This window comes from Dermacentor variabilis, chromosome 6 (genome assembly GCF_050947875.1).
Source record: "Dermacentor variabilis isolate Ectoservices chromosome 6, ASM5094787v1, whole genome shotgun sequence".
Taxonomy (NCBI): domain Eukaryota; kingdom Metazoa; phylum Arthropoda; class Arachnida; order Ixodida; family Ixodidae; genus Dermacentor; species Dermacentor variabilis.
In genome coordinates this window covers 129237435-129262825 of record NC_134573.1, presented here as the reverse complement: position 1 = coordinate 129262825, position 25391 = coordinate 129237435, and the positions used below count along the sequence as shown (strand labels likewise).

The 25391-nt window shown below is 45.7% G+C and overlaps 1 protein-coding gene across 10 annotated transcripts in view; it reads left to right on the top strand.

The window, feature by feature from the left end:
• hyd (E3 ubiquitin-protein ligase hyd) overlaps nt 1-25391 on the top strand; it is a 141334-nt gene that overhangs the window by 97321 nt on the left and 18622 nt on the right. For 6 of the 10 annotated variants that reach the window (XM_075695788.1, XM_075695785.1, XM_075695787.1 and 3 more), the window contains 6 exons: nt 2060-2283; nt 7923-8174; nt 11031-11438; nt 17477-17673; nt 18587-18842; nt 23461-23737. In XM_075695788.1, coding sequence (XP_075551903.1) covers nt 2060-2283; nt 7923-8174; nt 11031-11438; nt 17477-17673; nt 18587-18842; nt 23461-23737 — 1614 coding nt within the window. The remainder of the gene's footprint in view (nt 1-2059; nt 2284-7922; nt 8175-11030; nt 11439-17476; nt 17674-18586; nt 18843-23460; nt 23738-25391) is intronic. The other 4 variants (XM_075695786.1, XM_075695782.1, XM_075695789.1 and 1 more) reach the window with 1 other exon arrangement.

Genomic DNA, 25391 nt, shown 5'->3' with positions numbered 1-25391 from the left:
ACGATTGTAAGTCGACTTGAATGTAAGTTGACCGCCCCATATTTTGTGTGACAGGGGAAAAAAAAAAGAAGAGCATACCTGCGAGTGCATATCATAACGAAAATTTATTAGTAGCTGGCATGGTCACTGGTCTACTACTCCTCACTAGTGCTACCATCGTCATTGCTGCTACGGTCCCGAAGCACGTCGCCGTCCAGCGAAATTCCGCATTTTCATATATCCACAAGTCCACGGCGGAAGCACCCAACCCCACAGAGCAGTCAGGGAGGCTCTTTTGACATGTCCGTTTGGCGTATAAGTTGGCGGTCTTCTGCCACCAGCCACTCGTACTCGCGGTGGAGCAGGTCCTTAAAAAGCGAAGATCCAGGCTTGTCTAATGACCATGTCGCACATCACTGGCAGGGACCGATCACACATTTCAGTGATGTACGCCGCAAGCTTGGCCTTCAGCTCCGGAAAGCGTCCCGACTTCGGCCCGCGAAAACCTCTTCACTTGCCGTCACGGGTGAAAATTTTGCTTTGCTGCCATTGCCACTCTCGCACCACCTATTAAGAAACATCAAGCTTGCGGCCCGCTGCGCAGTTATTTGTTTATTCAGCGTAAAGGATGGCAGCCCTCTTCAACGCCGCTGTGGACGAGCGCCGAATGTTTAGTGGACTTGGAGCACTCATGATGACTGAGGAAGCACAGAAGTAGCACGTGGCCGGCAGTGAAATCGAACGCATGAAACTAAAGAGCTACAGGGAAAGAGAAATACGCGAGCCACGAGCGGTGTCTGCTCTTCCATGAACTATTGATACTCCCTGCAAACACCGCTGTTCTGAGGGTGCCGCCGCAAATGGAACAGCGGCGCTTCCATGGACTATGGACCTCCCCCTATTAGTGCTGTGTGCGCTGTAAAACTCTCAAAACTGTTGAAAAATCCTTCCGAAAAGTAAACAAACCCACAGGATAGCGGAAAGCTACGGGTGGGGCCGTAGAGCAAACATAAAATTGGAACTACGTTGTAGCTCCCCTGATATCCTGTTGGTCTCGCTTTTTTCTTTTTTTTTTTTGTGCCATGTTTTGGTTTCGATTGTAAGTCGACCCCCCTACTTCAGATTTTCAAATTTAAAAAAAAAAAGAGGTTGACTTACAATCGTGCAAATACAGTAGCCTAAAAAAAGAAGGAAAAACAATACTCGTTCTTGTGATAGTGCTCTCCCAAAATGTATTTCCATCGTTGATTCATACACTACCTCACAGCACTAGCAATAATGCACTGGAACAGCTTTTCACATTTTCAAAAGGATGTGTGCACGTAAGTGATCATGCTCTTCCAGTAACATGGCTCTTTTGCTGTCTTGAAAAGCTGCTGAGTGAGCATGTGCAAATGTTATTTAAAGCACATTCATATTTGAGTATGGTAAGCAGAACATGCCTGGCATGCTCTCTTCTTTTTTAACAGTGATATGAACTTTGTTACCAGCCATGGTGGCTTACTGATTATGATGTTCTGTTTACGCTAAAACCGGATTCACATAATGGAAGTGATTGTAGACAAATAAATCATTTGGCATATTACGCACTTCATACCACTTAGCAGCTATCATTTGCACAACAGCAGAGAAGAGCGGACGACAGTAAATACGACCTAACCCAAGTGTTGCGTCAATGCATGGACAGCAGAAACATGTCGGAACGCTGTACGCATTCACTTGCAGCCACCGAGCTAACAGTGTGAGCTACTCTAGGCGTCAGCTGCACATGTTTCAATTAAATGAGTGACTTAAGACGGTATTGAGCACGGTTGTTGCCAAGTGTTTCACGATCATTATATCTCTCGCCGAAAATCTCTATGGTGGTTTGGTATTTGGCCGTATTGGTGAACTGTTTGATGGGAAGCTGAGTGAGTGCAGCAGGAACAGGTGACGGATTATCTCGTGATACACAATCCCCAAAGGTGAAATTGGGGTTTGCTCTGCTTGTTCATACGGCTTTAGCGGGAGCTTCTGCGTTCAACTGGGTTGGAGTTTGCTGTGCAAAGTGAAGTTAAGCGTTATTTACTATGTTCTGCAGGTTCCGAGGGTGTTTCTGCCAGGAGGGACTTCCTCTCATATGCATTGTCACTGATGCGTGCTCACAACAATGAGCATTTTGACTCCCTGCCAGTGATGGATGTTGCTTCGCTGAAGCATGTGGCGTACGTCTTTGATGCGCTCATTTACTTCATGCGTGCGGGAGCAGACGACTCGGAAACTCTGCGTGATGGATTCCTTCTTCTAGATCCGTGGTATGCAGAGGTAAGCACCTAGATTATGCATTTACTCAATGTTTTCGTGTTTTTAGAGAGTGCAATGAAGCTGGCCCTGTGATTGGAAATTTGGCTTAAGCAGGAGCTGGGGAGTCTTGTTCTTCGTTGAGCAATTTCAGGGGCATCCAGTCCACTAACTTATCCAGTGTATGTACCCTGGCTGAAAGTTATGCACTCGACTCTCGTTACGACGGACCCTGATAATCCGACAAAAAACATCATTTTATCCAAAGTTCGTAATATCCAAGGCGCCTCACTTCTGAAACTTTCGTCACGGTGTCTAACAACTTTATTTGCTAAGAGTGAGTGACAAAAGTCCAAAGTAAAAAAAAAAAAAAAAAAAAGAAAAGAAAAAAAAAAGTCGCAGTTTTGCCTGAAAGGCGAAGCATCGATTGCGATAGCAAATTAAGCAAAATCAGCGCGGCAGCAGCAGCGAGTGAATTGACCTTCGTGCTGCATCTTGGCTTCAACTTGAACTAAACGTTGAAAGCACAGCACATACAAAGCTACCGGCACTGGGTGCACTTTGTCCACATTGCAGATCGCTTTGAAGAAGATGTCCGCGCGGACTTGCACTTTGTTCACATTGCAGATTGCTTTCAAGATATTGCGCCTGCATGGGCGCGCACTTGTCCATATCACAGATCGCTGTCTAGATAGGGTGCCTGCACGGCCGCACCATTAATAGCAGCCACTGGAGTAGAACCCCCTCTCTCCCTCGCCTCCCCCCCCGTGCCTCGCGCGCTAAAGACACATGCTTCCACCTCGCTTTCCTCCTTCCCTCGCACGCAAGATATTGAGCCATGGTCGTCGGCTGACCCTCGCAAGTCAGTTGCCAACCCGTGTTGACATGACAAAAGTTCGTTTTATACGCCTGATTTTGACAAAAATTGCCACTAATTTCATCTGATGTACCCGATAGTCCATTTTAGTGCAGTCTGTTAAGGGGCGACGCGGCATTCGTATAGCGAAAAATGACCAAAACAATTTTTTTAAAAGCACATATCTCGTTTCTATAACTTTTTTTTTTATCTGATTCCGAAATATGAATGCCGAAAACCACGTAGAAGTGCTAAAAAATTTTTTTGTAGCAGCCGTCACGAAAAAATTCATCGGAAATCTCGAAAAAACAGCATTTTTCAAGCCGCAATATCTCCGCAACGGTGCAACTAAGCGCTGCCATTTTGCCCATGTTGGAAAGTGCATTTCTCTGTTTTGAAATTTGCTGCGCCAGCCACCTCCTCCTTTCAGAAGCAAGCGCACAAAAAGCAAATGATTTCAAGGCCGTTCCGAGGCCTCCGATTGGCCATGCCCGTCACATGGCCAATTGGAGCTTCGCCATTGGTCTCATTGGCGGTGCACTACTTCTGCTATCGCGCTGCCGCACGCTATGTTCGTCTGTACGTGCGGCGTATAGTTTCAGAAGCTTACATCTGATATTGCCCGTGACTCACACGTCTAATCGCCTCGCATTGTTCGTGAGCATGTACGGAGCGCAGTTTCGGCAGTGGACTCCACAAGTGATAAGCGCCTCCTCGCATCTTGGCTCGCCAGGATCGCCAGTACTTGCGGAATGTAGCTGACTTGTGTTGTGATATGCGCCTCTGTACATATCAGCTTGCTGTCAGTGTGTGAGGAGCATTGTTTTGGAAGCTGGTTTGTGTTGTGATACGCTATTCTGGGCATATCGGCTCGACGCATTCATCAGTGCTTGCGGGGCGTAGTTTCTGAAGTTTACTGGTCACCATGGGTCTGCGACCACTGAAGTACAAGACGGCTCATGCTTACGGCACTCATAAGCGAAAATCGCCGACGCTGAAAAAGACTGCTTCAGGGTCGCGTGGCAGTACTGTGCAGCATAGCGCAGAAGTCACAGGCGTGCAGCCGAGGACTCCACAGGCAGGCAGGATGCGTATGCGTGCCAATGATGCCAATCAGGTGTCGCCGCCGAGCAGTTCACACGTAGGCGGAATACCTATTTGGGTTGATGATGTTGAGGAGTCGCTCTCTGGCACTTTTTATGCGGGCAAAACGTCTCGTGCGAGCAGCAGCGGCACCGTTCAGCTTGTCATGCCACGTTCCACATCATCGGATGCACCCAGCAATCACGTCTTAGATGTGTCCAATTATCGTCTCGGCACTTCGCACAATGTTGCTACGCCGTCTACAAGTACTGGTGGCACCATTCAGGCACGCCTGAAGCCGCGTTTTGTTATCGGCCGAAGCATCCCGGGAGGTCGCCACGAAAGTGCAAGCAAAACTAAGTTCGGTGTTGGCGACCGTGCGGAAAATGGAACTGACGAGTGAAGGAGAGGTGCTTGCTGGTACGGAACAAGCAGAGGAGTTTCTCATCGTTCAAATGACTGCCCTGAATGTGCTTCTCGGCAAATCTAAGTGTCAGTGGTGCTCCCAACCAGGACTTTCAGTTCAGCTGGGAACAAGACATGGCTTAGCAGCACAAATGATACTGACGTGCGCGTTTTGCAGTGCTGTCGCGAAGGGGTGGTCATCGCCACTAAAGGAAAGTCGCAAAATTTTTGATGTCATTACGAGAGCTGTACAGGCTCTTAAAAGTATTGGAAAGGGCAACAGCTTTGACCCATTTCTGGTCAATAATGAATGTCTCCTGTAGAGGGTTGCATCACAAAACATTTCAGAAACATCTCAAGGCTGAGTTTAGACCTGCCAGTGAGACAGGTGCTGCCAATATCTTTTCTGATGCTGTAGTGGCAGTGCACAATGTTTACAGGGAGATGGACCCTACCTTTAATAACAGTGGTTTATGATGGGACATGGTTAACATGTGGCCATGCATCCCACATAGGTGTCGGCACTGTAATAGAATTTTTCACAGGACTGGTGCTCGACTGTGTAGTCCTATCAAACCGATGCCATGGTTAAACGCTTGGCCCCAAAGAAGGGGATGAAGGCTATGATGATTGGAAAGCATCACACGTCTGCCGAAAAAGAACACAGATGTGAACTCTGGCAGAATGGAAGTTGAAGCAGCATTGACTCTATTTAGGAGGTCCCTTAGCAAACATAATTTGTAATATACAAGCATTGTTTGTGATGGTAACAGTAGAACTTTTGTAGCACTCTGTCATTACAAGACTTATGGATTTATTCCATTTACAAATGAGGACTGCATTAATAATGTCAAGAAAAGGATGGGGATGGCTCTGCGTGCTCTGATCACAAAAGGCAAGAAAGGGCAACCTCTTGGAGGGAAAGGTGGCCTCACTCAAGATTTAATAAAGAAACTGGCAAATTACTATGGCATGGCTCTGCGTAACAACCACAATGTTCAAGACATGCAAAAGGCCGTGATGGCAACATACTATCATATGTGGGGTTCTCCTCCGTGCTCTTGGGACAAAGGAACAACAACACAGTAGTGCAAACAATCACAAGGGCATTTATTGCACCTTTCATAGATCAATGCCTGCTAGCAGAGTTGCTGTCCACAAAACATGCCGATTGGCGCGCGACAAATCTAGAAGTCTCACTCACCGCGACCGGATAGCGAGCGAATATGTTCGCTCCATGCTGGATCCCAACGCCTGGTCGTTCGCACGTACTGTCACGCGAACCGTGGCGCGTTCGAAGGCAGCCACGCGAGGCGGTCTCGCAGAAGCATGGGTCGGCGCGCGGGACGTCCACGCTGTTCACCGATCTCCCGGGAAAGAGACAGCCTGTTCTCCCTTGCGCCCCCAAGTAACCCTGCCATGAGGCGGCGTTAGCAGCGCAACACTCGCTCCATCTCTCGCACTGCGCCCCAACCACATCGACCGCCACGGGCATCACGCAGGCCACTCGGCGAAGCCGGATTACAGGAGACGCGCGAGAGTCGTGCATCCCCACACATATAACATCTACCGATGAAGACCCCCATCATGACCTTTGCCCGCAGGGGCCCCAAAGTTGGTGCTAACATCAGGCTGCAGAAGCAGAGAAGCCTCCACCTCCTCACAAGCACCGGCTTGGAAAGCAGGTTACCGATGCATTGCTGCCCGTGTACCAACGCCTTTCTGACATGCAGCTCCTCAGCCGTTGCCTAGAGAAAAAAAAAAAAAAAACGTTGCCGAAAGTTTTCATTTGGTCATCTGGTTGCTGCTGCCAAAAGATAAAAACGCATCATTGGTTGCGACAGAGACAGCTGTCCGTGAGGCAGTCTGCAAGTACAATGTTGGGGCCCGCCGTGCGTATGCTGAGTATTGTGCAACACTTGGACTGCAACCGGGACAACATGCTCTTCGCAGAGCAGCGGAAAAGGATGTTTACGAAAAAAAAAGTCGAGCAAGGCACATCAAACCAAAGGCAGGGCACTCAAGAAGCTGCGCATTGAAAAGGACACAGGAGCCTACAACCCCGGTGCCTTTTGATAATGTAAAATCTAAGGTACAACTTTGAAAGCCTTTTTCTCAAACTGACATTTCTTGCATCCTGCTTTGCTTGTACCACTGATTTCTTCGTGACCACTAGGTCTATTTCATTTCCGTTTTTTCCCTGTATTCCTGGATGTACTGTCCAGGGCATGACACTCTTGCTTTTGCAGTTTGACTTAAATACAATTAATGTTTCGGCTACTTGCTCTGGTACAATCACCTCTTAAAGAATGAGAACTAAAAAAATTGCATTTCAAATAAAAAAAATCTAGGAATCTCACGACCTCAACCATTCATCTTAGAATGCACAGTGCTTTGCACAAGTGTTCTATCATATATTAAGTGATGCAGGCTTGGAACAAGACCAGAAGGAGCAAGATATTATACATAAGAAAGTTCTAAAGATATCTTTATGAAATTTATACAGTAGTATCACAGAAATGTTGCTGATAAGTCTGCCAATTTTCATAAATATCCACGAAGAAATAAGAAAGTTGTTATCGAACGCCACATCCCCTCTTAAAAGCGAACTTCGTTGCATTAATAAGATAGGCAGACCAAACTAAGGTTGAAATATGATCCGTTACATCCGAAAGTCTGTTGTACGTGGGCTCGTTGTAACGAGCATAGACTGTATCTGTGAAAGTGGTACTACCCTTAATCCTTGAACTTCATATAGATTACATTGTCCTGCCATGGTAGCCCTGTGGCTGTGGCATTCTGTTGCGGTATTCTTGAGCAATCACTTTTGGGGATACAATCACTTCCATAAGATTTCGCATGGCGCAGCACTGGATGCTTCGAATTATATGGCAGACATTGTTCCTGGGACTGAGCAAAGAGAGCAAGCTTGACACAATGCCAGAAACACTTTCAGTGCTGAAAAAACTAAAACCTCACGAAATCTCGCAAAAGTGATCCTATCCTCAAAAGTGAGAGTTTGAGAATACTGCTGCTGCTGCTGCTGCTGCTGCTGCTGAGCAAGCTGTTCCTGGCTGGCCACATTGGCTACATTGCAATGCAGTGTTTGCAAAAAATGCATGTTAATTCAGTGTGGCTATAGTTAACCCTGATCGTGTCTCATAACCTGTGAAGCATTTGGGACATCAAACTGAATCAATCAGTCGCTCAATTAATCACTGATGTTCCTGGTATTGGTAAGCTTGTATGACAAGTAGGATTTGTCCATTGTGCGGAAGGAGCGTAACTTTCAAGCAATCCAACTGTTCTATCCATCCAGGACTACAATGAAAATGAAGATCCTGAGGAAGAGGCTGGTGGAGGCAGCTCAGCCATGCAGGTTGACATGGACAGCTGCTGTGAAGAGGAAACCACAGCAGGTGCCTCCAGCGGTGCAGCGGAGGGTGCCTCGGCAAACACAGCAGCTGCGGGCAGCAACCGTGGTCGTCGACACCCCTTCTTTCAGCGTTCTGACTCGACCCTCTGCCTGGGATGTCAGGCTCCCGACCCTTTCAGCACACCACTGGCCCAGGTACGATGGCCTGATTCTCCAAAACTATTGTTGCATCTTAAGGGGGGAGGCTACCCTGGAGCCCAAACTTTTTCTTTTTTATGATATCCGGATGAAACTTTCAGGGTACGTTCACACCATCGAACTATGAGGAACTGCAAAGTTTTATGAAGATGTGTTTATTAGTTCCAGAGTTAATGAGTCACCCGCCGTGGTTGCTCAGTGGCAATGGTGTTGGGCTGCTGAGCACGAGGTCGCGGGATCGAATCCCGGCCACGGCGGCCGCATTTCGATGGGGGCGAAATGCGAAAACACCCGTGTGCTTAGATTTAGGTGCACGTTAAAGAACCCCAGGTGGTCAGAATTTCCGGAGTCCTCCACTACGGCGTGCCTCATAATCAGAAAGTGGTTTTGGCACGTAAAATCCCAAATATTATTATTATTAGAGTTAATGAGGTCTAATTTGGTGGTTCATGTATATGCCTGAGGAAGAGCCTGGAGAAATGCCAGGACATCGTAGGAAGCTGAAATTCACTGTGATGATCCCTTGATAGATATCCCAGGGGGCCAAAGAGCCCTTTTCTTTAATTTCCCCTCAAGAAATTTTAAGACAACTTTGAATTTGTTGTAGCCAGTAATGACCACATTCATCAAAAATTAATTGCTTATTATTAGTTAACTGCACCAGCTTCCAAAAAAAGAAGCCTGTTACCCCCTGGCAAAGTCATTCAGGAACAGAATTAAAAAAGAACGGCATACAAATCTGAAGAGCAGTTCTTGAGATATCGCCTTCCCCAGTACAACTACTAGCGAAAAAATCCATTTCGAGAAAACAGGCCTTAAAGTTCAACACGTGTTTTTTATTAGAAAGCTCCTGCGCAGGTTTTAATTAACACTTGCGGCTCCAGGCGCACTCAATGTGTCTGATTTTCGACTGGCGACAGCCGACAGCGCAGTTCTGCTGCTGAAAAGCGTCTGCGCAGTCGGCACTCGCTGCGGAAGATCAGAAGTTTGATGCTCGTACAAGACGCATATCGCGCTCCTGCGCATTGAACATCTGCACTGTTTTGGTCTTTTCCGGCATCGCGTGCAGCAATGAACTAGCGAAAAAGAAAAGCTGAGAAAATAATCTAAAAGATAGCGCAAGGCGATGAGCAGCTCGCAAGGTCATGTTGAGGCGGACGAAGCAAGTGGCAACAACGATGCGGCACGGTGGGCGCGGCATCAAAGGTAGCAGCCGCCGTCACCCGCGCAGCAGCCAATGGCAGGCACGCTTTAGCCCGATGGATTTGAATGCACTGCTCCGGCCAATCAGCGCTCTGCATCGCATCGCGGGAAAATGCCAATAGTGCCTCAACCACGCTGAAGATGCCATTTTGCAAGGCGGCAAAACAGAGACGAAGAATTCACGGTCAAAACGACACCAAGATGGCATGGACAGGCCGCGTGGGCCGAGAATGGCACGCGCACAAAGTTTGACTTCATTTCGGCATTTGCCCGTGTTTTGTGGGCCGCGGTGGCCTCAAAAGTAGTTTTTTTTTTTTGGAGGGGGGGTACTTTGCGGATGAATTAGGTGCTGATAATTACAGAACAGGTAGTTTATGAAACATACAACCCAAAAATATGGTTTTTAAAAAATTGATTTTTTTCGCGATTTTTCGGTTTTCGAGGGCCGCGTCTCCCCTTAAGCTACTTGAAAGGTAGAGTGGCAAAGGCAGTCTTGGTTATAGCATAGAGAAAACGACACCCTTGCACTCGTGGGCAGCTTTCTGTGGCAAGGAAGGAAGGAAGTGATTGTGGAGAAAAGGCGTTCACCGCATGCGGAGAGACAGAGTGAGGAAAGAGACCTGCGGCACTTTTCTTTTGTCTGCCGTTGCGTCCTGCACTTCGTGAGGGCTGTCGTATAACGCAGGTCAGACGTAAAATTGCATTGGATAACAGGGGTTTTTAATGCATTGCTTCTATGGGGACTTTGCCAGGACTGCGCTAATCCGTCGTAAAACCCGGGTCGTCACGAAACCGGGAGGACATATAACCGAGGTTCTACTTTATATTCATAGTGCTGGCAGCGGAGTTTGCAGCTTCGTACCAGTACCACAAGAATCATTCGCATGGCAAAATCATTTGTCAATTCGCATTCCAAACATTTGTCATCAATAAAATGCTTTACCTTGTACACACTGCTGCGAATAAAAGCAAGTGCAATACAGCAAGTGACAACTGGCCTCTGTAATAAACTGTCTGCTGAGCTTCGACTTCAGCACATCTCTCACACAAGGTCACAGTCACAAACTCACATTTGGTGGCTCTAAAATGTAGGAGAATGGGGACCTTGGGGGGTGTTTGAATTAACTTCCACAGCACTGCCACAGTGCCAGAGTGGTTCAGCCGAAGATACCATTATATTATTCATCAATTTCATTGTGTGTAATCAACCGCGTAGACTCATCCTACAGGCCCTGTCTGAGGTGCCAAATCAAAGTGTTGCCTAGACTTCCCTCTGACAATCAAGTGACTTCTAATTGTGGTCTACAAAGCCTCCACAGTTTCTGTATGCTGAAGCCTTGTGTGGCTTTGCAGCAATTTGAAGTGCATTTGTATGTGAATTTTAATATATGTATGACTTTGTGGCAAAATGAATGTTGCTCCTAGGTGTACCTGAAGGTAATATTCATGCCAAATGCAGTAACCAACCTTGTAGGATAACTTTTCATGCTGTTATTGGCTTCGTGCAGCACTTGTCAATCTTTCTACTCTCTTATATTAAAAAGAGAGAGATACTATATTCATCTGAATGAACTGTAATGACTAGAAGGCAGGTCTAACTTGATGGTATCATGTCTCACTGCATCCTTTTCTTCCATTGTCCACATGTAGGCTTTGCCACTAGCTGATCGACCTCAGCTGCTGACGCCCACGGCGACACGCCAGGAGCTGTTTGGGGCACCTCGTATACCACAGGCCTCTAGTGGAGGTGAAGGAGGGCCCTCGCCCCTCTTACCCCCTCGGCTGGGCCTCTCGAGGGCCTCGGGGTGCAGCCTGCTCACAAGCACCGGACGCGTGGCAGAGGTCACCCGAGCGCCCATCATCGTGGCTGCACCATCGTCGGCGCGCAAGGGTGTGCCTCCTGTCACGACTGCATCGACAAGCTCTGCACCAGCCCAGGAGGGCGCTGCTACCATTCCAACTTCATCGGGGCTGGGTGGACCCTCATCATTGCCCTCCACTCAAGGAAAATCTAGCGTCATTGTTCTTGCTGGCTCACACCGGAGCCAGGGACAGTCGGTGAGGAGCCTCGGTTTTTCATTTTTCTTATCTTTATGCGAAGGTTGTGTGCAGCTGTGTTGAGCTACCAGTGGGCAGCAGGCTAGATATGGCAAGCAACCCAGCATAATGCATCCTGCCACCCACCATAAACAGTTTCTGCCTGTTCCACTTATGAAAAACATGTGGCCGAGCAAGTTGTCTCCTGAGATGTTTCTTTGTCTTTCCTTTTTGGCTTGCAAGCCATCTCTTTCTATGACTGATTTTTGGCTACTTGGCCTTCTGCTCCAAAAGGTTGCCGAACCCTGGTGTGTAGGATTGTTGTCATGTATTGCAACGAACTGAGGACTTTCGAGCATACAAACACAGGATGCAGTGGAAACTTCCACACAGCATCATTTGGAATGATCTTCACTTGCATCGGTTCTTCTCCCTGTAGACAGCAACAACTGCAAACCCTTATAGTGTTTGAACCGATATGATTATTCAACAATTTCAGATATTAATTCTTGAATCAATTATGAATGGTACAGTAAAAACTATTCAATCAGTATTAGAAATTTTGAATATTTGTGCACTCCTAGTTATAGGTTCATAGCTAGGGCCCCAAAATATGTCATTTCTTCCTGTTAGATTACTCGTGTGTTTGTTAACTGAACATGAATCCTTTCATGTGCTGCTTTTTATTTTAGAGGCAAAATAATTTGTGCAAATGTGATTGGTTAGGTGTAAAACAAGAATTGCCAACATCAATGCACAATGACAAAGATAACTTTTTTTGCGGTATATGTACACCAGTATTGCCAACCATAAGATAACATCCTAGATGTAGGGTTCTGGCATTTTCTCTGCTTGGTAGGCCCTGCTAAGCAGAGATAGGGTCGTTCGATGATTTTTCAATAAAATATAGTATGTGATGAAATATATTTATCTTTAACGGGGCATATCTTCAAGGCCTCTGAAGTAAACCTTGGAAAACAGCAGAAAGTGCACTATACAGTCAACAACTGTATAGTGCTGTTTAGTGCACAGTATAGTGCATTTATAGTGTGCAGTATAGTGGACATGCCTGATAATTTGGACACCTTTACAGCACCACCACACGCTCCGTAGAGCCAATGTATAAGGACAACCGAAATTTAGGATTTTGAAACCCTTCATCGTTCTAGCTTTCTGACATTTTACTGTGACCGCAAGTCTGAAACAACATTAATTGAAGCCACCACTGCCACCATTTAGATGATCTTGCAGCCTCAAAGCACTCCTGCAAGCAGATTCCCTGGCAGTTGTAGTAGTTTTGTGCTGTTGTTAGGCCTAGCTGTTTCGACATTTGCTATCAAGCTTCCTGCTGTTGTGTGCTGTGTTTTTCATGTAATGGACGATGGCACCGAAGCACAAAAGACACAACAGAGGTCTGCAATCAACATCCGAGTTTTCTGACTCTCTAGGGGCCCTGAAAGTGTTTGAAAAAATTGGGCAGTCTGAAAAAAAAACATGCATGCCTTTTACTGGCTCCAAGGGCTCAAATAGCCACAGGCACGTGCGAAATAGCTCTAAAGACCTGCCAGTTCACGTATTAGGCATATCGGTGCTTGTACTATGACAGGAGACTGCGGGTGCATGCGTGTATAATTGAGGGATACATACCGTGCCCCGTGACAATTGCTCCTTCCCACTCTTGGTATGCTTCACCGCATAACATTCCTGTAATGAGGCGAAGCTCACTTTTGAGAACCAGCACTAAGCAATGCGTCGCGCTTTCCGAATCGAAGCCATTGGTGAGGAATGCAAAGGCGGAGTCGGCACCATTGCCAACAGCGGCAAATTGTTTTAATGGAAACCATGGCACTGAACAGCAAGAAGCTTGGCAGCGAACGTTGAAGTAGCTAGGCCTATCGTTGCCGCTACGGCTATTAGCGGATCTGCGGGCGAGAGCACCTATTCGAGGCGGAGAGATAAAATGGCAGCAGTGGTGGCTTCGATCAATGCCGTGTCGGACCTGCGGTCATGGCAAAAGTTCCAGGAAATCGGACGGCGAAGGGTGTTTGCGTCTGAAATTTCAGACGTTCCTTACATTGGCTCAATGGGGTATGTGGCAGTGATGCGAAGGGGTCTGAATTATCGGGCATGTCTGAAAAATTGGCCGTCCGGAAAATCGGTCGTTGATTGTGCATAATGCCAGTTCCCAAAAGTCAGCTTCGCCGCAATACTGAGGTGCTGCGCGGCCAAGCATACGCAGTGTATTGCGGTGAAGCATATTTAGAGTGAAAAGAGGCCATAGTCGTGGGACATAAAATGTGTCCTTTAATTATACATCTGTGAAATCGCTGCCTCCTGTCACAGCACAAGCACAAAAATGCAACGCCGGTGTCTCAAAGTCAGCTTCGCCACAATGCAGCTGTGATACGCGGTCGAGAATATGCATTGTACTGTGGTGAAGCATAACAAGAGTGCAAAGGGGTCATTTTCACGAGACATAAAATGTGTTCCTTATTGTACACATGTGCACACGGTGTCTCCTGTTACACTATGAGCACCAAGACGCCTAATAATTGTTCAAGCCTTTGAGGATAAATTTTTCTTGCCAAGTGTGACACCCCAGGGTCGAATCTTTTGTCACAAATTTAAAATCTTCAGAGTGACCCATTACGAAACAAATTTGCTGCAATTTTTTAGAGCACAGCTCTTAAGTGCCTGTTCCTGCATTGAGTGTTGGCATGCCTCGGCAACAATGTACCTTGTAACCAAGTGAACGGGCACAGGCGAAAGATGAACGCAGAGCGCAGTGGTAGATGAAAGAAGAGCACATGAGAAAGAAAGTGGAGGAGGAGGCTACAGGAAAACACGAGGCAGAAATTGAGGTGGAGCGGAAAGGAAATGGCCTGTGCATGCGCTGAGTTGCAGACAGCTACGGCATCCACTGCCGTGTGGGCGATCTCATCTGGCTTCCGAGGGGGGACCAGAGTGTCATGAGGTGGGGCGGGCTACGCCCATCTGCAGCGTCAGCTGCCGAGGTCAGTCCGTGGTGCCAGTGTGTGGGATGTGTATCACTGCTCCTGCAAGGGGTGATGGCGAGTGACTATGAGTAAGGCTTGATGTGAAGCTCCCTTCGGTGTTGTCACCACTGTCACTGGTAGCACGATTTCCCTGCGACGAAGGGTCGCTCACGTCGTTAGTTGAATGTAAGCGTGAGAAGAAAAGCATAGTGCCGTGCAAGATGGGCTGTGCAGCGACGATGGCTACGATGTGACACCAGAGTAACGCACGTCATCTGTATGGAAACAAAGCATGCTACTCACAGCATTCTCTTCCCATATGAACATATATACAGTCACCAACCGATAAATCGGACACCGATGATCCGGACATGCTGGGTAATTCGGACAGCTTCGTGACTTAATGTGTAAAGTCGACCAATATTTCGGACAGCCACCAGCTCTACATTCGATTATCCAGACTGCGTCCATGGCTGTAGCGTACGCTGCCTCTGCCGCCATTATCTCCTCTGGCTACCTTGACGAGACATCAAGTATGGCCTCAAAGATTACACACTAGATGATAATCTCTTAGGCCTCACCTTGGTTGGAGTCCTTGCCTGAATTATAGACCCTTTTCATGCTTACAAACAGAGCTCCCAGAAGACTTCCGGTTAAGCCCTCAGTAGCGGCATATGTTACAATAGCCTATAAACTTATAGGACCCTCCAGCCGGCACCAGTTTTGCTGCAGAGTTGGAACGTTTGACAGGGGAATTGTAGTGTTAAGTGCAACAAAAAAAGTCCCTACATGAGCTTGATGTCCAGCGCACGTTCCTTATATCTGAAAACACCAATAATATGTGCCTGGAGTATACTATGCGATAAAATACTTCTTTTTGCTTGGCTAACTGGACTGTCGAAGTTGGCTGACCGGAAGTTCGCTGGGGTCGTGAACGCACTGCTGCCACATCGCGGATGCAAAAGGTCAATAGGGCGTATCAACATTGCGACCATCGCACCCTATTCTAGCTATTCCGGCAACCCTATGCACGGCCTGCTCTCGCCATTCTGTTTGTTGAGCTTGCCTTTCAGACAGCGTATCAACATTTTGTGCTCTTTGGTTTAGTTTGCATTCCAGACAGCGCTCTGCTAGCTCCAAGAAGCCTTTCTTGTGAACTTAGCACCAATGGTGCCCTCGCAGCACTGAATGAGCCTGACCCGGCAACTGTAGAACCTCAGCGGCCGCCTACCACAACAAGCTAAAATGCGGACATCATTGATGACCTGCTAGGCTGTGGTGTGCCGATTTTTGTCGCCAATACATTTGAAGGCTTTGCAGACGTCGAAAGTGCGATGTTGTCGTGTGTCAAACTGAACAAAGAAGAAATAATTTAGCAAGTTCTCCCACCGTCACATAGTGGCTCAGGATGATGATGTGCTGTGTGCTCCAGAGCCTTCACATGCAGATCTGACTCGAGCCTTTGCAATCGTTGCATCGGCATACAGCGACAGCACAAAACTAGTATTGTATGACAGAATCTGCACAAACAATACTATTTTGATGGCACGAATATTTCCGGTTACGTAAAAAGTGATTGGCGGCTCATTAGGAGAAGCACACTTGCAGGGGCGCAGTGCTGTGCAGCATTTAATATATCAAATGTATCTCTGAACGGGTGTTCGATATACAGCTGGTGCAGTGCTATACTTTTACGTGGGATTTCCAAGGGGTTGTTGCAGCTGTTCGATATAGGCAATAATTTGATATATCCAAGTTTGATACATCCAGGATTGACTGTGTTATCAACGCTACAAATTCCACTTCTAATGGACCCAGCTATTACGTACTATCGGCTACAACAGACAAATTTTTGGGCAGATTTTGTCTATATACAGTGTAAATACAGTGTAATTTGCTGCGCCAATGCATACATATGGCAGTCCACTACACAACTTGTTCTTGCTTCTTGCGGTGTTTATGAAAATTCACTCTTATTTAAGGAACAAATACATTAGTGGCAAGCTTCCCGCAATGGCGTGCCAGGCAAAGCTCCTGCCAGCAGAGACTTTTCTTGTCGGCCACGCAAGCAGCGATCTGATGCCCACTGCTTTCTTCTGACTTTGTACAGTGCCATAAACACTTGTCGGGGACGCATTCGGTGCCGAGCCATGCAAAATTTCGCAAAATAGAAATGATATCTAAAAGTGATTTCCCAAGAATATTGCCCAAGGAAAGCTATGCCTCCCCCTTAAACGAAGATGAGTGAAAAGAACTCTTTTCAAATTGTGATTCTTAAAATAAAGGTGCCATTGCTTTTTTCATCGGCATCGATGGAGTCGGCATCATGCACCATTCATGTGCGGTTCACCAATTCTAATGCATCTGCATGCAAATTTATAACTCTGAAAGCAGCACTGTTACGGAAGACAACTACAGTTGGTCAGCTTTCTGAAGGGAGTTTCGCTTTCTTTGCTGAACCACTGCAAAGCTGCTGTGCGCTGATATAAAGATATCTTGTGTGTTCTAAAGGTCACAGTTCTTATCTGCAGGGTGTTAACAACCTACAGTTGGGATCATTTGCATGCAGACACGCGGTGAGTCTAGTTTTGCATGAAAAGACAGTCTGGAGTTGATATTGGCATCGCGCTAGGGCTAGTCACTAGGGTCGACATTTTCTTTTATATCTCAAGAAATGTTTTACTTGTACATAGAGCGATGGGTATTTGCTGGAATATTGCACAAGTCCTTTGCGTTGAAAATGTATATTCTGAGATTTTTTAAAGGTTTTTCTGTGTAAAGCAACAATGGCATTTTGATATAACATATCTTTTTCTACAAAATTTTTGTTCTGATATAATTCTCTTTAATAAACGTGTTTTCTGGTAATAGTACTGTCAGAAAGAAAATTTTCTCTATTTCAATTTGATGCAATACACTTTAGTATCATAGCATGCTCTGTGTTAAGAAAAAAAGTATTTACTGGACTACCCAAGAACTGCTGCTTTTCTCACGGTCAGGAAAGTGTTAGTGTCAATAATTAATTAATATGTCTGCTTACATTCTCCCTATTTTAATTTCCAGTCACAGTCTTCAGAAACCCACGTTCCCACATCCTATTCTGGTGCACCTAGTCCTGCTGCTGAAGTGACAGTTACCTCAAGCAATACGTTGCCCTCCCTAGCAAGGCCGGAAGGAACATCAGCAGCAGCCTCAGCTGCCAGCCTTGGTCCTGCGCAGTCAAACTCGAGCAGTGGGATGGGCAGCATGTCTTCTGCAAGGTGAGCATTCTCACTGCAGAGCTCATTGCATTTGCCAGCAGCTGACGGTGGCTGCAAAGAATGTAATGGTGCTTGTGTCCGCTGCACTGCTTTGTGTAATGCTTATAGCTAAAATTCCTAAGCTCTTGCTGTGCAACGATTTTCTGGGTCATCACTGCAACTTCACCTTATTGAATAGGAATCCCTGCCAAAGCTTAAAGTTTGCTGCAATCGCTACCAGAGCAAAATGGTGGTTCAAACAGCATTTGGGTAGTGCACGAATTTGCATTAGCTTTCTCCTTTTGGTTTGCATGGAAGCCAAAAATCAGGAGACACAAAGAGTTTTACGAAGAAGATGGAAGGTGAGGGAACACAAGAGTCAAGCGTCCCCACATTGACATGGCTTCTGACCGTCAATATACTGTGATAGATCATATAGCAATGCCCTTGGCAGACCAATTAGCACAGATTGGGCAGCTTATCATACTTGACATAATCTTAAAAGTGTGTTGTTTCGAGACCAAGTAAGGAGTAAAATTTAAGGCATCAGGCTGGGGAGAAGTAACATGGAATGGGGGCAGGCTATGCATTTCAATACAGCAAAGTTCGATGATTGCACTCATAGGCAAGTGCGTTCTACAGCAAGTGTCGCTAAACCTTTCTGTGTGACAGCCTGCGAATGACAATATTGGTGAAGTGTACTCGCTCAAAGTGACAATAAATTTGCCTGTCTGACGGATGTAAGTGACCTCCCAAAGTGTGCCCAAAAATGAGACGCATCCCATTTGACAGTATCGATGAAACAGCTACTGATAGGTTAAAATTGTGGGTAATGAATTTTGCACGTAAAACTGCAATATCATATTGTTGACTGCTGTATGTATCAGGCTGTCTGTGCTGCATCTGTGCTCATGGTTGTGTGAAACTGTTTCAGCCGTGGTGGCGCACCATCAGTGAGCAGTGGTGGTGGCAGCTCTGGTGCCTTGGGCCAGCTGGTGTCCCACGAGGTGTTGCTGAGCCGGTGGCAGCTGACGCTGGAGCTGTTTGGGCGTGTCTTTGTGGACGATGTGGGTGCCGAGCCGGGCTCGGTCATCAGTGAGCTGGGTGGCTTCCCAGTCAAGGAGGTGCGATTCCGTCGAGACATGGAGAAGCTGCGCAACTCCCAGCAGAGAGACCTCACCCTCTCCAAGGTGCACTGCCCATCTCTCTCTCTCTCTCTCTCTCTCTCTCTCTCTCTCTCTCTCTCTCTCTCTCTCGTTAAATTTCCAGGTAGGTATAGTGCATCATATTGAGTCTGCCATCGAAATCGAATTGGCCATCTTTTTCTAGAAAGCAATCTTTGAACTGGATTGCATGATATTTGGCTAAATTTTATGGGTTAGAATTGGTGATGTTGACATTCGAATGCAGTAGACTTCCGTTAACTTGATTTTTCAGTTAATTCAGTCCCGACCCAAGGTCCTGGCTGGAGCTCGTGCATATCTATGGGCCCATACTTTTATTATTTCCGTCCTAAAATTTGGCCTTCGCCAGGTAATTCAAACTTGAGCAGTCAACACGAACGTGCCTGACCCATATGATGACCCCAGTAGCGATCCCTTTAGTGGCAGTGCCTGTCTTGGCTTAGTTTAGGGGACAGTGAATGTGTTTAACACGTGTCATTTCCTGTCAAAAACGGCTACCTTCAGCCAGCCTTAGGAAAGTTTCTAAGCAATAACCATAGCTCACAAAGTCTGATTACGGTATTTACGTAATTCTACTGCTCGCCTTTCTTATTTTAATTTTTTTATTATTTTTTAAAGAAAACTGGGCCGGAAATTGCCTGCGTGGGGCAATTGATATAAAACTAAAAGCGCCTTCCTGTCTGTTTGCTTTACCGCAAAACACAAGTGTGCTGCAGCAAGGCTGACTTTAGGAAACAGACTCCCATTGTGCAACACATTTTAAAATCTTGCCCACATTTTTTGCTAAAAAATGGATCCATGTTTGACTTCTACTTTGTTTAGCAACCTTAATGTTATTTCTACATTATTTTTCTACTTTGGGCGCATAGAAAGTGGGCACACGTTTGATTCAGAGGGGTGTTAGACTCGGGCAAATGCTGCCAAATGAATCTTGGTGGTTTTGGTGCACCTTTTTTAATTGGACCCGCCAGATAATTCAATCAATTTCATTGGTCCCTTCAGGGTCGAACTAACACAAGGCGACTGTAACAAAATTTTTGCCGTATTTACTCGCATAATGATCGCACTTTTTTGTCAAAAAAATTGTTGCAAATTCAGGGGTTCAATCATTACATTACGTGGGTTAAACTTGCTGCCGCCATCAGTGCGGGACACCAAAACAAAAATGGCGGCCGGCGGAGCAAGCTGACCGTGCCGAACACGATTATTTTTCTTCTCGTGAGTACATGATGTGCATTGAAACGGTTTCTTCCGTATCAGTAATGAATAATATTGTTAACATCGGCAAGTTTGCAACAATAACGTAGCCATGTCCACTTTGAGGGGACAGAAACAGAGATGGGCGCGCTTAGCTGCCAGTGACATAGAAACACCCGAGGGGCATGCTGCGGAAACTGCGGCATTTGTCTTCACTACTATCCTAATACGGCATGTTTCCGCTAAGAGTGGGCGAATATCTTAGGTGCATTGCAAGCATTGGCGTATGAATAGGGTACACTTCTAACATATCAATGTAAACGTGGCCACTATCGTTGCCGCTCGCGATTTGTTGCATGCCCACGAGTGCAGACGAGAAAAATCGAAAGGCGCCCTTTATGTTGTTGTTGTTTACCAAAACCATTATGAAGCCTACAAATAATAAAGCCGAGGCAAGTTTGGTTGTAGCTTTTCATGGAAGTGCAGAAAGTGATGAAAGGAATGAAATGGGGCATCTGCTTAAGAATGTTGTGTGCATGCAGACCACTTGGTATGTCTTCAAGAGTTGTTCACGTAGCATTCGACAGATGGCAAGCGCAATCATCATTAGCTAGACTTGGCACACAACATATTGCTGCGACAAGTTCAGGGTGCGATCATTACACAGGAAAGAAAAAAAAATTCAATGACAAAATTCAGGGGTGCGATGATTACGCGAGTAAATACGGTAATTGAATATGAATATTTCAAAAATATGGGCCTCGAATATGAATATTGAAGTAGCCAAGAGGAGCTTTTATCTCTGATAGCCTTTCAGTGTTTCTGCTGGAGAAATAAAGTTGACTTGATTGAATATAGAGTGTATTTCTTTAACAAGGGGGGGAGGGGGGCTGATAGAGTGAGAGAAAGAGGGAAAAAAATGATTTCTTTTTTCCATTTGCGTATTTCTATTCCAAGTCTATTTTGTGTGGCATGTAAAAACAACTGAAACTGTGGAAAATTTCCAGCTTGCACTGGGTGCAATCAATATTGCAAGTGTATGTTATTCAGTGGCTTTTTTCCATAACACATGAGCCCCAGTAACCGAACCGTGCCAAATATGTTTGTAGATAACCGAATATTTGAATATAGTGAATGTCATAAGCTGGAGATTGAATACTTTGATCTGAAACAGAGCTATTTCAATTTATATTTTACATTTAAAATATTCGCACGCACCGAGTCAGAATAAGACCCTCCTATCAATTTGTATCACATAGTGGATCTATAGACGGATCACTCTGTAACAGCCTTCCACCAATTTCTTTGCAGGAGAGGCATACTTTTAATTCTTGTTTACTGAACATGCCTCTGTTTTTTCTGTTGGTGTCAATGACAGGCTCACAGCAGGTTTAAGCTGCTAATTATGCCTGTTAAATGTGCAAGATGAAAGCAGGATCAAACCAGGCAGCGTGCATGCGATTGAACATGTTAGCAAAAGCAATTTGCCTTTAGGCCACCCTCACCGTTAAAATGAAGTGCATCTAATACATTGGGTAAAAGGGATCAGAGTATTGCCTTTGCTTTTATGTTATAAGTTACCAGTATATCAAAGTCAAGTTATTTCTATGGGTTTTGTTACTGACCAAATGAAATTAGCAACCCTAGTTACCTAGCTGTCGATTGCTAACTAGGCATGCAAGACCTAACATAGGTGTGCCATGACCTCACATAGATGGGAAGAAGGCAGTATTGATGAATAAACAAAGGCACACAGATGATAATCATTTGAGATAAATATGTGGCGTTGGGCAGGTTGTTTAACGCTTACAATTACAGAATGGCTGCCAACAAAATGCTGTTGAAAGGTGGCAGAGGACAAGATGGTATGCTGAGATAAGGAAATTTTCAAGGCACAGGTCAATTTGCTGATGCAGGACAGAGGTAATGTGAGATTGCCTAGAGAGGCCCTTGTCCAAATAAATCTTCCCTCGTTATAACGAATGCAGATATTACATCATCATCAGCCTATTTTATGTCCACTGCAGGACAAAGGCCTCTCCCTGCGATCTCCAATTAGCCCTGTCCTGCGCCAACCGATTCCAACTAGCACCTGCAAATTTCCTAATTTCGTCCCACCACCTAGTCTTCTGCTGTCCTCTACTGTGCTTCCCTTCTCTTGGTACCCATTCTGTCATCCTAACAACGGTTATCTAATCTGCGCATTACATGACCTGCCCAGCGCCATTTTTTTCTCTTAATTTCTATTAGAATATCATCTATACTCATTTGCTCTCTGATCCAACCCGCTCTCTTTCTGTCTCTTAAATTTATGCCTAGCATTCTTCGTTCCATTGCTCTTTGTGTGGTCCTTAACTTGTTCTCAAGCTTCTTTGTCAGTCTCCAAGTCTCTGCGCCATATGTCAGCACCGGTAAAATGCACTGAATCTATACTTTCCTTTTCAATTGTAACGGTAAACTCCCAGTCAGGAGCTCACAATGTCTGCCGGATGCAATCCAACCCATTTTTATTCTGTGAATTTCCTTCTCATGGTCACGTTTCCCTGTGATTAGTTGACCTAGGTAAACGTACTCCTTCACAGACTCTAGAGGCTTACTTGCGATCTTGAACTCTTGTTCACTTGTCCGGTTATTTATCATTATCTTTGTCTTCTGCATATTCATCTTCAGCCCCACTCTTATGCTCTCCCTGTTAAAGTCCTCAATCATCTATTGTAACTTGTCCGCAGTGTTGCTGAATAAAACGATGTCATCGGCAAAGCGAAGGCTGCCGAGGTATTCGCCGTTGATCTTTACTCCTGAACCTTCCCAGTTTAATAGCTTGAATATTTCTTCCAAGCATGCAATGAATAGCATTGGAGAGGTTGTGTCTCCTTGCCTGACCCTTTTCTTTATAGGTATCTTCCTATCTTCCTAAGGTGGCTTTGGAATCTCTGTAAGTATTTTCCAGGGTATTTATGTAAGCGGTCTGTACTCCTTGATTACGCAATGCCTCTATGACTGCTGGTATTTCTACTGAATCAAATGCTTTTTCGTAATCTATGAAAGTGGTATAGAGACATTATGCAAAAAAGAGGTGAGGGCATAGAGAGGCTTATGGTACTATGCGGATTTCTCTATAACCTGATTAATGACCTGGATGTGATCCATTGTAGAGTATCCTTTCCTGAAGCCAGCCTGTTCCCTTGGTTGACTAAAGTCCTAAAGCAAACTTTAAAAAAAAAATTTTTTTTTTCTTAGTGTGACCATGTATGTCTGTAATGGTTATCAGATCTTGCAAAAGTAACCTTGTGTCAAATGCGACTTGATTGTAACAATGTCTGACTCAAGGTGGATGATGGTGAGCGCAAGGAACTGTTGTAAAGGAGGTAAAAGTGCAGCGCTACCACTACAGCTGCTCTCTGTTCCATCCTGGCCACCTATGCAGATAGAGCGTGAGCGCAACAGCCTGCTGCAACAGACGTTCAAGGAGCTGAACAACCAGTACAGTGCCTACAGCCGCCGTAGCATGGGGGGCACCCCTCCACTGGCCATGAATAGGGTCAAGGTTACCTTCAAGGACGAGCCCGGAGAAGGTTCCGGGGTGGCACGCTCCTTCTATGCCGCCATTGCCGAGGCCATCCTCTCTCCGGAGAAGCTTCCCAACCTGGAGGGCTGCCAGGCGGGCAACCGGTCACTGCAGTACAGTGAGCGTCACCTCCCTTGTAAGGTTGAATGTTGGCCGTGGGGGTGCAGGGTAGGCTGGGTGAAACAAGTGACCTGCCTAATCTTAGTTTGTCAATTAGACCTGCTGTCTGGATAATGACTGACGGTTAGAGGACACTACTAAGGCCACCACTCTTAAGTGATAACTTTATGTTCCAGAATGTGTAGAGTGTCGATTTTCTCGGGAGCAAGAGTCATCCTAATCACAAAAATAAAAAAATTGGGGACAGAATTGGCACCACCACTGTGATAGTATGCTACAAGCTCCTGGCAACGTGTAATGTCTTCCGTATAATTGTTAAATAGAAAACTACAGTAGAACCTCGTTTACATGTGTCTGGAAAAAGCATTGTTATAAAAAAGTTTGCCAACTGGGATATTGTATGCCCTGAAATCACCAAAAAGTTATGCAAATTCCACTGTAGTTGACATCTACATAATGTGAAGCGTTCGACGAATTGTTGCAGCAAGAGATGGCAACCTGGGTCGAATTGGTGGGGCCTGAAAAGCTTGAAACGTGCATTGTCGTTTTTGCGGCTTGAGCAACAGCAAGCTTATGTTTGCACTCCTCGAATTCATTGCATGTCAGCAGCTTCTTCGAGCAGGGCATTTTGTCGGGAAGTATTGACTTGCCCACTCGTCGCCGAGAACTGTTGCAGCACGACGCTGACATGTGCTAACCTGTTAGGGCCTATGCAGCCAGAAGTGCTTCGTCAGTTTTCTATTTTTAGTGTTTGAACGCAGCGACGGGAAACTGAAATGAAATCGAGCTGGTAGGCAACACCGGAATATGATGCCGTCAGAGCAAAACATGATGCACACTTTGTGTCACCTGCAGCAGGAAAAGGCGTTGCATTTAGGTTATCGCCTATTAAAAGCATGCAGTACATTTCCAACAGCAATAGTCGAAATGTGCTGTTTCGACTACTTTATTTATTGGTCACCTTTTTGTGTTCTCGATAGCGTGTGTTGGTGCTGAGAAATCATATGAAATGAGACAGTATTAACTAGATTTTATTTAGCAATAAAAATAATAATAATAATGTTGTTTACCATGAATGAAAAAATTTGGGGGACTTTCTGAGGTTTTATGCAGAAGTACTTGATGCTGCCTTCTCACACCTTCTCTAAGCTGGCCATTAGCAAGTTTTAGATTTTGCACACCCGGAGCACCACACCCTTCTTGTGTTCTTTTCTACTCCTTTTGCTTTCTTTTCTATACCTTCTTGCATTCTTTTGTAAACCCAGTGGTTGCATCCCAGAGCCTTGGGTGCACAAAATCTGCCATGGTATTGACACTCATCGCTTCTGAAGTTTTAGTGGCCCTGATGTGATGTTCGCAGATGTGAGGGTGTGGAAGGCCAATCCAGTCCTGATCGCGGGAGTTACTGGCCATGTGATTGCCAGTAACTCCGTTCATGTGCGGTGAATTTAGGAACGTATTATTGTAAAAAGATTCGTGCCGTGATGTTATTGCCAGACACATTCCACAGCTATCTTAAAGACGGAGTTGAAGGGTCCCTTGTTATCTGTAGAGGGACGCAGTACTCTCAGCGTCTTTGTTTCACCCAGTTTGCTGTGCTCTCTCCTCCTTGGCCATTGTCAAGTTTCCTATTAACATCACCTCAGCATTGCATGGCTTGCTGCCCAGTT